The 18,729-nt window shown below is 36.3% G+C and overlaps 1 protein-coding gene across 1 annotated transcript; it reads right to left on the bottom strand.

Moving 5' to 3' along the window:
* Nucleotides 1–926: 926 nt before the first annotated feature.
* LOC105048890 (probable UDP-N-acetylglucosamine--peptide N-acetylglucosaminyltransferase SEC) lies at nucleotides 927–16,105 on the bottom strand. Its single transcript, XM_010928372.4, has 28 exons — nucleotides 15,647–16,105; nucleotides 15,090–15,235; nucleotides 14,800–14,898; nucleotides 14,566–14,616; nucleotides 10,014–10,130; nucleotides 9,855–9,911; nucleotides 9,171–9,290; nucleotides 7,931–7,993; nucleotides 7,751–7,829; nucleotides 7,101–7,210; nucleotides 6,944–6,997; nucleotides 6,782–6,849; nucleotides 6,589–6,691; nucleotides 6,246–6,448; nucleotides 6,025–6,121; nucleotides 5,511–5,582; nucleotides 5,297–5,373; nucleotides 5,023–5,139; nucleotides 4,863–4,947; nucleotides 4,607–4,774; nucleotides 2,933–3,043; nucleotides 2,768–2,854; nucleotides 2,556–2,683; nucleotides 2,261–2,343; nucleotides 2,034–2,139; nucleotides 1,794–1,940; nucleotides 1,590–1,710; nucleotides 927–1,385 (listed from the first exon to the last, which is right to left on the bottom strand). The coding sequence occupies exons 1-28, from the start codon at nucleotides 15,891–15,893 to the stop codon at nucleotides 1,272–1,274; spliced, it is 3,030 nt and encodes a 1,009-aa protein (XP_010926674.1). The 5' UTR covers nucleotides 15,894–16,105; the 3' UTR covers nucleotides 927–1,271.
* Nucleotides 16,106–18,729: the final 2,624 nt, after the last annotated feature.

The raw sequence follows: 18,729 nt of genomic DNA, 5'->3' as shown, positions 1-18,729 counted from the left end.
AATAATAATATTTTATTATTTTAATGTAATATATTATTATAATAATAAAATATTATAATATAATATCTTATTTTAGTATAATATTAATATATTATATTATTATAATAAAAATATAATATAATATCATATTATTTTAATATATATTGATATTATATACTATATCACAATATATTTTATTTTATTTATATCATTTAGATTATTATATTATATTATATTATATATATAACATATATTATCCATATTTATGAATATATATTATATATTATAAAACATAAATATAATATATTATAGTATAATATATAATATATATTGTATAAATATTATTATATATAATAATATTTATATAATAAAAAATATCATGAAAATATAGATATATTTTAATAATTTATTCAAGAAGCTAATTGATTCATTTTTTAATATATAAAAAAATATAAATAAATTATTTTTTAAATATTATTTAAAAAATATTTATTCAAAAAAATATAGATTCTTAGATTATTTTTTTTTACCCTCAAAAGAACAGTCCCTTGCTGAAAAAAAGAATATGTACTCACTGGAAGTAGAAGCTAAATTGTGCATGTATCTCATTCTAAAAATTCAATTTGAATCTTAAATTCCCTACATTCACAACAGGAAGAAAGACAGTCTAAACAAGGTGCCACGTGCACCAGCACAAAAACAAGGGGCTCCACCCGCATGTCTTAAAACAAACAGCACCAAGACTCTTTTTCTGACCACATCTGCATTGCTCTGACTTCATGCAGGTGCAGCTTATCAACGTCCTCAATGTTTCTGAACCTTTTTTTTTGGATAAGAAACTTCCCAGTGTTTGCCAGCCACCCTTTTCCTGGGAAGCTCTTTGGAGATTATTTGAAAAAATCATGGTAACACTGGCATGCTCATCTTCCATTATCAAGTAAACATAATTGCAAGCGTAACAAAATATACTTAATTATCAATGTTAAATTTTAGATACTGGGTAATGACAATATCCTTCAAATATACCTCCTGCTTTCTATAGATACTCCACATGTTAAATTTAGATGTATAGACTGAACTAAATGGTCGAGGCTTATCTCACCCCCAACAGCAACAACACTTTAAGGTATATCGTTCATTGGAAAGGGCAAAACCTAAGACAATCCTTGCCCTCCTTCCACACCATGGATGTGCAAACACATCCCAGTGCATCATTTGGAGAATCAACTACAACAACATTTCTTATGGTATGCTGAAACTCTTTAACTATTTACAAGGCCTCCTCTACGAGACTATCTGTCATATGGGAATTCGGCATCATGTTCTGTCACTTTGAAGGGCTGTGGATGTCTACCAGAGCAGTACAGATTCCACATTTTGAAGTAAGCCCTCTCCAGATTGTGCACCTGTAAGTATTTGAAATCATTCAGTATTTTGTCTCCTCATCACTTACAACTGTAGCATATGTTGCAAGCATGTCTTGGTGTTTGTGCATACAAACACATGCATAGATAGCCATCACATATCTAAGATGGACATGTAAGATGCTCCAGGCAAGAGGGAAAAATAAACAAACATTTGATGACCGACAAAGTAGCATATTAACTCACCCATCTGGCTGTGTCAAACAAAGGACAGGTCATTCGTGCTGCCTTAAGTTTATTGGTAAGAGCTTGAAGCTTTGCAGGATTTTCAGCCAAAGCCACCGCCTTTTCTTCATATTCTTTCAGGCTAGAAGAAATACAAGAAATAGCATGAAGTACAGTAGTCACTTTACAAACAACAAGAACCAGAAGATGCAATATAGAAGTTACCTGCTAACAACCATCTCTTCCCCAACTCCAGTGGCTAGACACAACGAACCAGCAACCCTCGTGGCCATTTTTTCCAGAGGAAGTGTTATCATGGGCAAGCCAGCCCATAATATATCTGTTCCTGTTGTGTGGCCATTGCACAGGGGCCTGCCCATTCAAAACATATATTTATCAGCATAGCAAAGTTAATATTTCAAATAAATTGCACACTTCATAAAATCATTCAGAGAAATTGCTCACGTGTCAAGAAAAAGATCTGCTAAAGCACTGCGTCTGATATGCTCATCCTTCATAGCAACATCTGTGAATATGATCTGATCAGGTCTCACTCCCCGTGCAGCAGCATCTGCATAAGCAAGGTTATCAGTGTTAGAAACAATATCATATGAAAAACTTATATGAAATAGTACAAAAGTTTGTCATTGGGATATTGTGAAGCATCAACAATTAGAAACTAAACAACTTACATGCACGCAGTCTCATTTCACCAGCTGCTGGGAATCTCAGCAGCCACAATGCACTGTTTGGAACACGCTTAAGAATATTGCACCTGAAAGTGTCAATAAGAATCAGCTACTCAGCAGGCATGAGGAAAACTTAATCGCCAAATAGATGAATTTGTCTTTCTCTACAATGTCCAGGTACATACCCGCATTACCAACTACTAAATATATAATATATAACCTGAATACTAATAACAAGGGAAGCAAAACAACAACTGTAATGATAGATGCAGCCACTGTAATAGATTAAAAGCATTACCAAGTATTAAATATATCAGGGTCCATCTTGTAAAGCTGATTAAAACATGCAAAAATAAATTTATCTTCAGGTAGACCATAATCCGCTCGCTTATGCTGACAGACTGGATCCAGAACATCACGATTTTGCTGTAGATTATATTCACAAAAAGCATTATAATAAGTCTCCTACACAACAATAAAGCACCAGTTTGTACATCATTTGTATATTACCTGTTTGTAGTCATTCACAAAATAACAATGAGGAAGATGGACAAGCTTTTCCGAGTAAATATGTGAGAAACGTGTGGGAGAAACAAACTGTCGTGGAAGAAAAAGGAAACCATAAGGTAAACAGCAACTTCTAAGCATGATAAGAAGTTGAGGACATCTATGCACCTCATCAGTAACCAAGTAGTCAATGTAAGTTGCACCAGTTGTCCCTGGGAAGCCCATGTAAGAGACCTGGATTGGTGCTGGTTGCATGGCAAAAATTTCATTCCTTGCACCCTGAAAAACAGAATCACGAAAATGATATAGAACATGAGGGGACATATTCAAGGGTAACATGAATATGGGAGAATAATCAACTGGAATATCTAGATGGCAGTTGAAACTTCACTGAAAAACTGTTGCTAAATAAGCAATAGATGACAACGGTCATTCATTACCAAAAAGAAAAAAAAAATACCGTAGAACTGACTTTCGCTAAAATTAAACAGCCACTGTTTTCATTTCATTGCTAAAACTGGAAGGTATCAAATCCCCCGAGCAGGACATCACATGCATGTGGTCAATTTATTATTTTTATCTAGATCACTCCTTAATACAGAATCTTCTTGTCAATCATCAAGCATAGTAGTAGTTTGAGATTCCAAGAAACGAAAGCACCCAAGGTTATCACAGGCAGCCACCTCGGCACCTACTTGGTCCCACCCAAGTGCTTGGGTAGCCCCACTGCAAGGCATGTAATGTTTTGTAAGACACCAGGTGAGGTGGCCAACACCAAGTTGGCACCTACATGGGTACCTGACACCTATCAGCCACATTTTCACCAGGCAGGCTTCTATTTCCAATTTTATCCAACACTTTAAACTTCCCCTGTTTTCTACATATATTCCATGAAGTGGATTTACTATCTATTAAGCTTGAAAATACAAAACGAGTCAATATTACTGTTCTACTTTGCTATTGATTCCTACCCAATCTCAAGACATCAATATTTGCACGGTACTTTCAGACTGACATTTTTTCAGAGAAAGCTTCACCGCATGACTCTGACTCCTATCCCTGCCCCAGAATATACACTTTTGATACTAAAATATATGAAAAGAATATATGCTTTTCATTTTCTGAACATAGAGTATATTAAAAGGTTTTAAGCAACAACTATCTGTATTTCGTGTTAGTAGTATATGAATGTATACTTTCTCCTTCAAACATCATAAATAATTATAAATAGAGAAATATAAAATACTAATATTATGTAACAATAGGAAATAAACTCTGGACAACCGATTAAAAGAATATTTAGTCAAATGAATCACCACATAGCAATCTTAACTAACTAGCTTGGTAACAAAAAAAAAAATCACATTTGGCAAATAACTTAGAATGATAGCATATGGAAGCCTGAAAGAATGATATACTGAATACAAGTCTTAAGGTTTGCAGCAATCATGTTATATTTCAAAAAAAAAAAAGGATTAGAAATCCACTCCAGAGATTACTGCAAAGTAATGGACCTGCCATTGGGCATGGCTCCATTTTCTACAGTCAAATCAAGTGGTAACTACAACCTAAGACTGTGTCATGTGGAGAGAAAAAAAGTTATATATTTTTAATGGCTACCTATGTGATCAAAGAGCACTTGACCAATTACTAGTAATTGAAGGATGTTGTTTAAGCACTCTGAACTCCGAACTTTTAGAATTTCTAAAGAAACAAATATACCGAACGTCACAGATATATAAACATATTTTAAAGGTATTCATGAATTGCCAACACTATAATGTTGCTAACAATGAAGAATGGCATCCAAAGGTCCTTTTTTATAAAACTATCAGAGAATACCTTGGTATAACCATTAAGGTTGATTAAGATCTGTATTTTGTCCTCATTGATTATTCTGGCAACCACATCAGATGACATGGAAGAAACATCGACAAAATGCTCTGCTTCAGATTGGATACGCTGCCTCCATTTGCTACCATCATTTTGACTTAAGGCATAACAGAATACCTGCAAAATGAGCTTGTCAATATGATATATACAGAGAGACAAAATTAGAGCGGTCATTGAAAGGAGGGTCACTGAAAATCAAGTGAACCTCAACATTCTCTCTGTTGTGCATTCCAAATACAGAGCCCATAAGATGCGAGAGGGGGTGGTTACCAAAGTCACTGCTCACATACCTGCAAACATTAACAGTTAAATAAGAAACACAAATACTGCATGGAACCAATAAGCAGAATGTATAAAAGACATACCCCACTCTGAGTCTACCACTTCCGCCTTCAGCCTTCACGGGAATAGGAAGGGGATGTCTGAAGGCAGGGAGTCCATAACGAGAAGCAATTAAAGAGCAATGTGTTGCATATTTCCGGCTAGAAATGAAAACAAGATGACACAGCTTCAGATATATTTTATAAAGTTGGACAGAAAATTTTGGTAAATTCAAAAAAGAGAAATATAGTACATCCATGAAGGTTCAGAGATAATGTCAAACACAAAAATAATAATCTCAGAGATCAAAAAGGTCACCTAATTTCCAATGCAAGGATTGGATCAATTGGGTAGGCTATAGCATGAAATGGTTGCACACTTGGAAGAACTGACATCTGAAAGTATAGAGAGTAGCAGTAAAATTCATGTTACAAAACAATTCCAACACATACAAAGGAGTCCAAAACAAAAGATGGTTTCATGATTAACAACCTTTAATGTACCAAAAAAAAAAAAAAAAAAAAAAAAACACCTTTATCTGCTTTCTGATGATTCCCTCAACTTCTGCAAACCTGCTAGCCCTGTCATCCCAATCGCAAACACACTGCACAATGATATTTAAAAAAGGAGTCGGATAAGGAAAGCAAATGAGTATACCTTATGCTCCCTGTCTAATTAATGTTGGATCATAAGTGATTCTAATTTCATCTAAAGTAGCTTAGACCCTTAATAAGATGCTTAACTCCATAGCATGGTAAAGTGGGTTAGGTGGCACATACTGGACCAATAGATCTTAAGTTAGATTTCTTGGATAGCTTCTAGCATGCTAAAATTTTCAGAAACTTGTTTAACTAATATCTGAATTGGTTAGTGGATAGTTACTAGGTGAGAGTCATTTTATTTCAAATACCAATCTGCCAATGGTTTCTCCCACAATGAAATTTCACAGAACAAAAACTCCCCTAGAACTGCCATGGGAAGCAACAAGGGAAAAAAAAAACATTTTATTGATTTCAGATTGCTTGTTGAAACCATGTTATTCTAACCTGCAAGGTGTGCAGGAGATTGCAAGTTGCTTCAGGAAAATCTGGACGTAGCAGCAATGCTTGTTTGTAACTCTTAATAGCTGCTTCCACATGTGCACTGCAAATGATCCCGCAAGTAACTGTATCAGAATTTTTTTTTTTTCTTTACACACACACACACACACAAAAACAGTCTATAAAACCTGTTAAGATAAATAAATAAATTTCAAAAAAGTCATTACGTGTCCTTGTAAGCAGAAGCTAAATTTGCATGAGCTTCAGCCATAGTTGGCCTGATAGTCACTGCCCGAATATAATCCTGAATTGCCTCACTAACTCTACCAATCTCCTTGAATGTGTTTCCCCTATTGACAAGTCCATCAGCTGCCAAAGGATCTATACGAAGGACTTCATTGTAGCAAGCTATGGCTTCAACATAATTCCCCTGTTATTGACAAAAGAGGGATCCAGGAACTCAGTTAATTTCATATGGCAATCAAGGTGGATATAAAGCAAAAATATAGATAGCAATATCAATCGCCAAATCTCTTAAAAACTAAATATGACATCAGGAAGTACAGAAACCTGCTGTTTGTAGATCGCCGCTAAATTGTTGAAGGGAGCAGATAATCCAGAAGTAACAGATATAGCTGCCTTGTAATATGAAGCAGCTACGCTCATCATGTTCCTGCATGTTCAGAGTAATTTCTAGTTAAATTTCTAGTTAACTTAAGACACTTTCTCCACATAACAACTTCAAACATTTATGAAAGCTCACCATTCCATGTGTATGTTCCCAAGGTTTGTAAGAGCTTGTGGGTGGTTACGTTGTAATGCAAGGCATGACTTCATCAATAAAATGAAAATATCTCAGAAGAGAGGTGACAAGAACACATCAAAAGAAATAATAATTGAGTTTCTAAGAAAGAAGCAAAGTTACCTGATAGCAACTAATAGCCTCATCCACTCTGCCAGCATCTTTCAGAGCATTCCCCTGTTAGTAAGAAATAGAAAGTCAATAAAAGTATTTTTGTTTGCAAAGAATTCTCTGCTCAAAAGATCATATTACAAAATTTATTCATGACAGTGAAACTAACCAGATTATTGTATGCCTCCACATAAGCTGAATCATAATTGATGGCTTGTCTGTAATGCAGAATTGCCAAATCCAGTTGGCCTTGTTCATAGTATGTACTAGCAAGATTTCCTGCAGCAAATATGTCCGTTCCACTATATCGTTGATGATATACACAATCGGCATCCACTTCAGCATATTTTTCCAGGAAGCACACATTTGTTGCTCCTCTAATTTAAAAAGATGACAACTCATGCATAACAAGGAGAAGATTCGGATTGATAAGATATGTAATGCACCACTGTGTTATTTCATATGCTAGAGAATACTAGCTGTCTCTTCTCCTTGGTATGTCTACCCCAACTGACCTTATTGCTCCCTCATTCACTACCATATCTGTGAAAAGAGCACTAAAGTAGCACCCTGAGCTTTAAATTTTTCTCAACTTTAATAACATGAACTTGAGACCACAAAGCTGAAGGCCAATTTATGCAATTAACAACTGAATTTACAGCTACACTAAAAGTTTGGTATAAGCAATTTTTTAGTAAAAAAGAAAATTTCCAAGATTAATTTTATTGACTAATGTTCCTCTAATATTGACCCACACAAACAACTGTGTGTTTTCATGCCAACTAACATGACTTTGTGAATCTTGAGGTAAGTCCTCACCATAAGCCGTTGCATAGTCTGTGCGTGCCTGTATAGCATGCTGATAGCATATGATAGCCTCTTGACGCATTCCTAAAGCCTGAAAAAAGCAAAAGAGGGAAAGAAATATTTAAACTTCTCCTGATACTGGCTCTTGCTGTCGCTGTAACGTGACAATGTTTACCATAAATCAAGGCTTACCTTGTACACATTCCCAAGGTTCAGGTAGGCATCAGCAAACGTTGGCTTTAGTTTAACTGCTTCCTGAGCATATATACAGAATTGTCAGAATCTTTAAAGACATTCTATGAAGCAGTCGTACTGGAGTATACAAAATATAAAAGAACATTTTATTAGTTTATTAAGCTACACCAACATAACTTAAATAAGATCAAAAGCTTTAGTACATCGCCATTAGGAGTATCAGACCACTCAAAAGTGTTCATAGGAACACCAAAGGGTAGTAAGTACAAGTACAAATATCACATGCTAAGAATTGACAACTGAAGATTCAAAAGTACGCATGGAATGGGCAAAGTTATACTTACAGCAGACTTCAAAAGGATTAACAAAAGGAACCCAGCACCATAGTGAACTTCACACAGTCAACAAGTAAGAAATTCAATGTCTTTAATTTCTTGAAGGTTTCTTTCCAATTTTATATCGCACATATCTTTGTGAAAACTTTATCAGAGAATTTCACTAAAAACAGATACCAACATAGGCAATTGTTCATAAGTGAGAAGAAGCCCTTAAGTTTGCTGCCTACATCAAAAAGCCAAAGATTGTGGCGGGCCACGCAGGGCAGGGAATATAATACAGAAATTTAACAAGGCTCTCAAATAATTCTACTTTTCTGGATTCTATCATGTTTCCACATGTTGAAGAAGCCCACATCGCAAACACATTTCTTAGAAAAAGCTGAGATACACAGGAAATACTTTCCTATTATCTGTTTTATATTTGTAATGGATTCAATGCCTAAGATGCTTGTTATAAAATCTCAAACCACTCCAAGAGATTGAAAAACTTCTTTAAGCCCAATAAATAACAAAAACCAAAGCTTAAGAGGCACAACAATCTATTTTTCGTGATTTATCAACTCTTAGTTTCGCAATTTTGTATGAATCTCTACACAATCACAATTGATAAGCACCTTTTCTATATGGGAGCTTTGTCTTATTTCCATTCACAAAAATGATCAACTTCCAAAGCACATTTAAATGATGGAAAGAAACTCTGACATAATGAGAGATCAAGATATACAAGGGATAAGCCTTAAAATTTTTCTGCACAATATTCCATAAAGACGGCAATTGCATGTTCACCAAAGTACCAGTATCTACTTGTTTGAACTGGGAGGAAATGGAAGGAAAGTTCCAGACCAGACCAAATGCATGTACTGTAATAATATCACGCAAGGAGAAAAAAGTCCTCTTACCTTGTAGTACGTAAGAGCTCTGTTAAGATCTCCTGCCTCCATAAAGAGACCAGCTAGATTGGACCAAGCAATTGCAAAAGAAGGTCGTATGCGTAGAGCCTCCACATAGCAATTGTAGGCCTGCATAAAATAAAATAAAATAAAATAAAACACAAGTTGAAGCAAAAATTTTTGCACCGAAAGGTGCATCACCATGATATAACAGTAATGGATAATACAAAGGATACATAAGATTGAAAGTTTTTATCTTGAAAAATCAGAGGAGAAAAATCTTTTAAAAGTCAACGAGTCCCAGCAGCTAGGAAGTACACCATGGAAAGCATGACTTTGAGTTGGTTCTTGTCAGATGTCAAAGTCAAGGATTCTATTATAAGCTGAAAGACGTCCACTTATCACCTCAACTTTCAGAATAAATCACTAGAATAAAATTAATTCAAATAAGTAGAAGATATAAACAGTCATAAGTACAATGCCATCAAAGATATACCATACACATGCCCAGCCAGCAGAGCAGGTAATGAATGACAGTTTAAAAGTTTGTAATGATGGGTAATTTTAACTTGATGTTCTCTCTTTTTTTACCTTACAAAAAATAATTGATAAAGGATAAGGTATACAAATTATTTTAAAAAAAAAAACAATAGAAAAAAAATTACAAAAATATTATTATCTGTGATAACTTACTTCTTGAACTAGTCCCTGTGCCTTCATCAGATTTCCAAGGTTGCTATGAGCATCAACCTGTATTTTGAAGGAGGTAAATACTAGTTTCACGAAATCAGAAGTAGACCAGATAAAATGAAAATGAAAAAAAAGCAAAACAAAAGGAAACAAATCAGTTACCAAACGAGGATTAAGTGCAAGAGCTTGGCGACAGCACTGTGCTGCTTCATTAAGTCTTCCTTTTCGTGTATATGCACTAGCTAAATTTGACCATGCATCAGAAAAATTGGGCCGGAGCTACAAAGGCATAATACCAGCACAAACCAACAAATTAATACATATTAGCAGAAAGAAAAAAAAATATATTTTCTTGCAATATGCAACAAATGACTATCTGATAATTAAAAAAGTTCCCAGAAGATATATGACAATAAAGCATAAAAATAAGGCATGCATATGCTCTATAATTCTAGAATTATTTGCGTCCATCCTGCAAAAAAGAACAAGTCCCTCTCAGGCTTGTTCGCACAAGTTCTTTTCTGGAATATAGATGTCTTCAAATAATTTATAAAATCAATCAAGAAAGTGGTCAAATTCAAGGACCAAATTACAAATTTAACAACAAATCAGTTCGTATAAGTAAAAAAGAATACAATCAGATCTCAATAATGGTTAAGCCCATGAATGCTGCAGAGAATGATAACATAATATAGAAAACCTGTTTGCTTTCAACCATGATTCAGTATGGAATCAATACTTGTTCCTTTCAAAACACAATATAGTGCCAAGCACTGTATTCCCACAAAGCATGAGAAAAAGAGTATCCAGATTACTGGAATTCATAAAAAGTTTCAACCAAGATTATAACAGTGTGAAACCAGTGCTTGTTCCTCTTAAAACATAAATATGGTACTGACTATTGTAATCCCATTATTGAGCCAACAACACATGAGAGTCTATCCAGATCACTAAAATTCAAAAAAAAAAAAAAAGGGAAGGTTCCATGTTAAGCTTGAAACCAGCAATATGCCAGCAGCATAATATAACAAAGTTGATCTGAATGACAATCACTTAATATTACCCAGTTCATTTATATCACATGTCAAAAGCAAACTCTCAATTGACAGCAATACCATGTTTCAATAAACTTGCATTTTGGAGAGCAAACATGTCTACAGACATCTCCTAGATAAAGCAGCAGCCTGTAAGACTGGAGAGATGGCCTCCAGAAATCCTCCAAACAGTGTTGTAGGAACAAGCTACCAATTCTTACCCTTTTAATTACTTCAGGTAACCAAGTTTTGTAACGTAAAATAGTAACATCTTGGTACAAATTATGAACAACATATTGTCATCCACCAGTTTTGCAAATTCAGGCACATTACAATACAAATATGCACCTTGTCAAACCGAAGCAGGAAAACAAATGTTCGAATTCCCCAGGATGCAAGAGAGACCCAAAAACCATTCTAGAAGAAGTGATGAAAAAATGACAAATGAAAGAAACCACATGGTAGTTTCTTGCAAACAAAATATTGACATAGAACATATTTTAAATGCATACTATGGGCTGTACTCTGATCAGCAGGAAGCTGCATTCCCAAACAATCATCCAAACAAAGCAAATCCCTTGGGTAATTTCTCAGTTTATCGTGACCAAGAGTTTAAATCCTTAATACCAGCTATCACACAAGTCTGGTTCCAGGTCAATATGACACTGAGCTGCTACTATCCTGAAACTTGGGATTGTCTGGTGTCCCGAGACAGTATTGGGATGCTTTTTTCATTTCTTTTTTTTTTTCACTTTTTTTTTTGTTGTTTTAAATGAATCCATAACAAATGTTTAAAGTGTTTTAGGCCACATTTAGTTGCGAGATTAGAACGAATTAATCCAATTATTCCACCATTTTTAAGCAACACTCATTTGATCAACTAGGCTAAGTTACTTTTTCCAAAGGGTAAAACAGGAATTATTGAAAAGTTGGCGCAGAACAAATGCTTGACTTTATGCCTTTCAAATCCATTCTCCCATCGAATCCAAGCATAAGTTACTTCTATGAAAAGGTAGAATAGTTTAACACTCCATTTTCCCCTCCAACTTACTTCATTTAGCTTTGCTAACTGAATTATTTATTACCGAAACAAACGCAACCTTAAGATACTTAAACAAATGCAACCTTAAGATACTTAAACAAACGCAACCTTAAGATATTTTTGACTCAATATTGGGGTGTATGGTGCCCAGAATGGTACCAACACCTGTGGTTTGAATAAAATCTAGAGGGCAAGCAGGATCTAGGCTAAGCCTCCCTCCTTCCTCTCTTTTCTCTCTTGTGCCCAGCTTTATCTAGACAATGGCATCTAGCTCCAAAAATCTATGTCAAACATAGACTATCATACCACTTTGAACCATCCAGTTCGGGGCATATCGTATTGTACTAGCAAGAAACTCATATTAGGGTCGATATAGGCCCTATACCGCCCCGTACCGAGGCGTACTTAGGCTATACTGAGATAAAAAGTGAAAAAAAATGGTTCAAGAGCTATTTCAGTATGGGATCCTACTGTACCATATTGTATCGAACTGGTAATGTACAAGTATGGTACTAGTACCAAGATAACAGACCTTGATGTTGAATACATATCCTAGTCGGATATATGTAAGATACTTGAATACTTATGAAGTTCTTTCATAGCCTTTGGTAAAGATTGAAAGAGAGTTGAACTCTTCCAACAATGAGTTTGACCATCTAATTTCATATTAGGAGTGAGTAGTTCTCTTTTGAGATTTGTTACGTATGTAGGTATTAAAATAACTTTGCAAAATATTGTTTTGCTAATATCCTTAAGTTAATTGAAGAATGAGAAACATGTATACTGAAAGATCATAACAAACAATATCTTTTTAGCATCTTCCTTTTAATGCTTAAACAAATAATGCTTAAAGGTACAAATATAAAACTTAGTTAAATTTATAGATTATCTTAAATATCCCCATACTTCTTTTTTCCCTCTGGCTGAGTAAGATACCTGGATATACGTCCAAATCCGATTTTTATATCCGTGTCCATGCAACACTACTTTTACCTCTTCCTCTCTTTATCTCTAAGTCTGAACCCTTCTCCTAATTGAAGCAAAGAGAGAAAACAGCAACAGGGGGCCAACAGCTCTCTTTTTACCAAAATGGTAAGACTCTAACTGGTACCAGCCAAACCGGCCAGCAAACCAACCTGTCCCAACTAATATCAATTAGGATGGCTAGGGAGTCTTAGTCCATGCCCAAAATGCAATATCAACATAATAATGCCATACTACTTTTATTTTTCCCCTTCTATCATGAGAAAACTATGTTATGATGTAGGAAAAACAGTCAAGAACTGAACTCAAATGAAAGAAGATTTTGGTACAAACTATGCTAATTATTAAGTAAAGCATAACATCTATTTAATATTTTTAGCAAACAGAAATACAATTTCACAAACAAAAGAAAATACTTGCGCTTACATCTTGAGATACCAGAAACCTCATACAATTATGTTTCAGAAAAGCTGACATTATTTGGAGAGGAACTATTCCATCAACCTCTCCAAACCTTCTCCACACTGTTATAGTGAAATCTCATCCATAAATCCTACCGTGTTGGGCTTCAACTGCACCAACATAAATCCTATCACATCCATCAACCATACCATGCTAAATGGAGGAGCAATAATGCATGTTAGACCCTTAACTAATGCTCTTATGGACAAACAAACCATATCTTCTCTTCCTTTCTTATGAATGACTATGAACTTAGCCAGTGTCAGCTGTCAAAAGCAGATAAACATAGGTAGTTGGCAGTTTCTGTCCAGCCGCCCCAACTCTAAGCACTCAACTCAAGCCAACTGTGGAAACCCGCCACTGCACTTGCTCCCTCGATGCAAACTATATGATTTATCATCAGTTATTTAAATTCTTTGACTAAACCCTTCAAGTGCACCATTCTATTTTTGCATCTTTTGTATGTATATACTGGGGAGACTAATTAAGTCATCATACAGGATATTAGTTGAACTAAATATTTCCAAAGTTTCCCACCCTCTGGAAATTTTCCAGGACCTCATTTTCCAGGTTCTACACCTTTTTAAGCCCCTCATTTTTTTTTGGGGCTCAACCAAAATAAGTAGTTACTTGTTATGCCTATGTTTTCACCTAATTCATTCAAAAAGCATGCTCTTAGAATTGTTCAAGTTTCAACTTGATGATGCTGATTATAAATTGACAGCTTTCTAGTGACCATTCACAATTTTATATCTTCACGAATTAGTTCCTTATTCTATTTTGTTTTATTAGTGAAAGCATTGCAACATATTGAGCTCCACAGCTTCCAAAAAATGATTAATTAGTTTGCAATAAGTTTTCGATGCATAAGATACATGTTTAACATAATATTATTAGAAAGTGTATCTGAATTTGTCACTTCCAAGACTTTTGGTAGACTCCTCCAATGCCTGACTCCCTTATCGACAAATATGGCATCAAATCAGATATATGTAACCACAAATTATTTAACTTTGCTTGTATGTAATACTTGAGCCACAGACGGGCTATGCCTTGTACAGTTACATTCTTATATGTGAGACCACTCGTGTGTGCATGATTGTGTGTGTGAGAAATTCCATACAGCAATAACAATAAATCATATTAAATAAAAATGAGTGGATGAAAGAGTCGTGAATTGAAGAATGCATACCTCAATAGCAATCAGATAACAACGAATTGCCAGATCAATATTGCCTTTCTCCTACACCAAGATATATGCATATCATTTCTCCATACAAAATCATCATGGATAACAATATACCATCAAAAGTTAGCTAAATAGTCCTTTTCATCACTGGAGTATCCAGTTTTGGACGCCCCCCCCCCCCCCTCTTCACAAAAAAAAAAAAAAAAGGAGAGAGAGAGAGAGAGAGAAAATGACTACCTTCCAAGCATTTGCCATGTTTCCATAGCACTCTGCAAAATGAGGATCAATTGCAAGAGCTTCCTGATTCTTCGCAATGCACATGTCGAAATCATGCAGCTGAAATGAAAGAACAGGAATGAGCCCCCTATAAGCTTAAGAAATAAGATCAATCCGAATGAGATGCATTAAAACAACACATGATACTGTTAGAGTCCAAGAGAAAAAGAAAATATGAACACAAATCAACAGATATACAGCAACATCATTAACCAAATGAACTAAAAAACCTCAATATCATAAAAACAAACCTGATAATAGATTGCACCAAGAAGAAGAAGATTATCAGTGCGCTTTGGATTTTTCCTATAAATAGCATTGCAGTGTTCCAATGCCTGATTATAGTCTCCCGCTTTATAACTCTGATGAGCAAGCACCAGATGCACGTCCTCATCGCCTGCACCATGTGCATGTCAGTGTCATCACGCATCAAACCATCAATTTAAAAACAAAAACAATCATCACTACACCCTAAAAAAGCATCTTTTCAAAAATGAAAATACAAATTCTTTTTTCCTACCTAAGCAATCGTCGGAACAACATGTTCCATTCTCATATCAAGCCCCAAAAAGAATCTTTTTTTCCATATTACAAATTCTTAAAATGATCCAGAGAAATCTCCTTTTTTTTTGGTATAGAAAAAAATGATCCAGAGAAATCAGCGATCAGAGCGTGCCGGAAAAGGTCGTTTTTCCTCCTCCTCTATATCAATAATTCCGGAAAAAACGATCATACAGAAAGAATTGTGGTGAGGAAGAAAACAGAAAGATTCGAAAGAACAAAAAGCAAAAGAAAGGGAGAGAAAAACCTTCGAGTGGTTTTGCGATCAAGGGTTTGATATCGGCGGAGTCATCGAGCAGTTGCAGAGGGAATGACGCCTCGTCGAGATCGGCGCTCCCGATGGGGGCACCGTGGAACCCTAGCCCGCCGGACGCATTCGCCCCGAAGAGCTGCTGCAGCTGCGTCGCCACCACAGACGGCGGCGGTTGCTGCTGTTGCGGCGGCGGCGGCGGCGGCAGTTGATGCAAGCGAGCGTCGCTCTGCAGCGAGAACATCCTTCACCCCGTCGGAACCCCAGAATCGACGGCCAAGATCGGCGGGGGACGTCAGCGAGAGGCCGGAAGAAATGGCGGCGCCAGGAATCCTAGAAGGATCGGTTTGGATTTGATCGGAGTTGGGTAGAGATGGGGAGATTCGGAGGGATCCAGGAAGAAACCATAAATCTAGATTTTCTCTCATGCATCCCGGGGATTTACATTCCCAGTTGCGTCTCGACTCTTCTTCTCCGAGGCCCCCTTCCTGCCAAAGAAGGGGAAAGGAGCCTCCACGCGTTAAATGAAATGGTACGCACGGGATTTGTATGCGGATAAAGGATCTGCCGTCGAAATCGGCTCCCTGGCAGCGAGGGGTTTGTGATTGGAGTCAGAACGTCTCCAGCCTTGCTGGCCTTGTAGCGTCAGTTCTAACTTGGTTGGGGCTGTTAAAAAATAATAATAATAAAATAAAATTATATATATATATATATATTAAAAACAATATTATTAGAAATCTAGTATAATGACAATTCACGTTCTCTTGTGACATAAATCAAGAACATATTCGTGAACACAAATAGAGACTGTTTTTGACCTAATTCTCTTTGCTAGACTGAGTTTAGATCTTCCCCATGCTTGGTGCATGATGTCATGTAATACTAATTTTTATGTTAAAAAACTTAGAAGAAATTAACTTGTGAAAGTGTGGAGCATGTGGAATATTTAAATATTATTCAAGAAAAAGAAGCACTTGATGAATGGTTGTGATTCAATTATTTTTTTAAAATATATATTTAATAAAAATAAAAATGTAATAGATAGTGTGGGAGAGAGAAAAAGTTGCATGTAGATTTTTATCTGTTTACCATTAGTTCATCCTAACTTTTGAGAGAAGCAACATTGGAATAAGTTATTAACTTCTGAGAATCTGGCAAAAGATATCTTGGTCAACCCTTTCACAATGTGTCTCGCATAACTTTGTGGAGGAATCAAGATATCACTTATTCTTAATTTCATACAGAAGATTTGGGAATCCAGAGGGTGGCCTAGTTCATTGACTTCCTTTTCGGTGTATGGAGAGAAAAGTAAATAAGGAAAATTCAAAGTTGGCACCAATTTCATGGAAACCAGGGGGACAGAAACTTGAAACTTCAAATTGAGGCTAAAGCGGCCTGTCTTATCGTTGAATATGTCATCATGTGTGGGCTTTAGTAAGCAAATGTTGTGCCCAATAAGTATTATTTTAAGATTAAATGTTTTAAACAAGCTTGTTTTGTCCAATGCTTTTATTTATTGTTTCTATCATCTAGACTTATGTTTCTATGTTTCATAATCCCCAATCTTAATGAAATATAAAAGGCTTTGTTTATCTTTCTTCCCCCACCGCTGGAGTTTTTAATGAAATGGATGAGGAATTTCAAATACAACTAACTCTTTTTTTTTCATATTTAGTATTATAATTTTTTCATGAATTAGTGGTGTTGCAGCCAACTCTCCGTCGTCTATTACCGGAAACGAGCACCTGCAAGACAGCGTCCACACGGATCAGATTGATGTCCGGCAGAGACCCTACTTAAGTTAGAGAAGAAAGTTGGTGAACAGTAGTTTTCTTTGAATGTAGAAAGTAGCAGATCTCTGACCAGAAGTGGCTTATTCGTACTATTCACTTACCCTTTTTTTATAGATGAGGTTCTTGTAACCGTCGAACGTGGTCTCGTATTTTATGACGTTAAATTATCGGACCATAATCACATAGTAGGTCATTGATTTTCACTAATTGCGTCGTGATATGCGGCGGATAACCGTTCGTGACGGTTATGGCATGTTGAGCAGATCAACTGACCATACATTGGTAGTAGACGTGGCCGTCGGTTGATAATTCTGTCATACCGTCAGCTTAAGTCGTTCGCTATTTATCAATAGTGGCCGAACACTAATCGGTCACCGGCTATAAGTCGGTGAAGTTTGTTCAATCGGTTGATAAAGAGTCGGAACTGTCAGTTTGGTCGATGATCAGTTGAAGTCGCATGTTCGGTCAGTCGGCTATTGTCGAGTCGGAGTCGAGAGTTAGTTGGTCGGAGTCAGGAGTTGGTTGTCCTGAATTGGGGGTCAGTCGGTTTATCCCAACAGTTACCCCCCACTTCCAAGTCCAATGATGGGTTGGTATGTATATTGCCACATGGTTAATCACATTGGATGATAGGAGTTATTGCCTGTCATGTCGAACCTTGATTCTGCAACCTCCTTCTCCGGGATACGGACGATTGGCTGCTTTGTTATTTTTAAACCGCCACATTGACAGGATGATTTGGTGTCAGTTGTTGGTGTCAGACGTCATTTCGGGAAGGTGAATCGATGCCGGATAAATTGCTTCTGACAAGTAGATCTTTGCCATGTGTCTGCATGTTATTAGGTCGAAGCTGTTTACGTGGATGAAGGTGACGTGGCTTGATTTGAGAACAGGTGCGTTGAACCGTCCGATCGATGGTTGGTCCAGATATTACCACGTGTCGTCATCTGGTGAGTCCTCGGTTTGACTGCTTTCATCTTGTCCGTTGAGGGATCCTATATATAAAGGGTCACTTTCAACCAAATTTCTACTTTTCATTTTGTCTTTTCTGGTGTGAAAACTCTACCGGACGGTCGTCCCAGCGTTCTCATCCTTTTCAGGTACAGTTGTCTGTTCTTGAGTTCTCCCTCCCTTTTTGAGTTTCCCTAGAGTTTTCTTTCTTTTTATGGCTAGGACTTTTTTTTTTCGAGATGGTCAGTCGAAGAATTCGACTAACGAACGTCAGTCGAATCCAGAGATGGATGCTTCTTCACTTTTAGAATTGCATGTTGAGCGGCTCTAAGAGCA

Source organism: Elaeis guineensis, chromosome 7 (assembly GCF_000442705.2).
Source record: "Elaeis guineensis isolate ETL-2024a chromosome 7, EG11, whole genome shotgun sequence".
Taxonomy (NCBI): Eukaryota; Viridiplantae; Streptophyta; class Magnoliopsida; order Arecales; family Arecaceae; genus Elaeis; species Elaeis guineensis.
The sequence above is the reverse complement of the archived record's forward strand: the minus strand, read 5'-3'. Positions and strand labels throughout refer to the sequence as shown.

Excerpts from the sequence above, each read along its gene's own strand:
- LOC105048890 (XM_010928372.4), bottom strand. The coding sequence starts at position 15,893 with ATGTTCTCGCTGCAGAGCGACGCTCGCTTGCATCAACTGCCGCCGCCG. Across the intron at positions 15,236-15,646 it reads GATCGCAAAACCACTCGAAG|GCGATGAGGACGTGCATCTG; the intron begins GTTTTTCTCTCC and ends CACATGGTGCAG. Across the intron at positions 6,998-7,100 it reads TGGAGGCATACAATAATCTG|GGGAATGCTCTGAAAGATGC; the intron begins GTTAGTTTCACT and ends TCTTACTAACAG.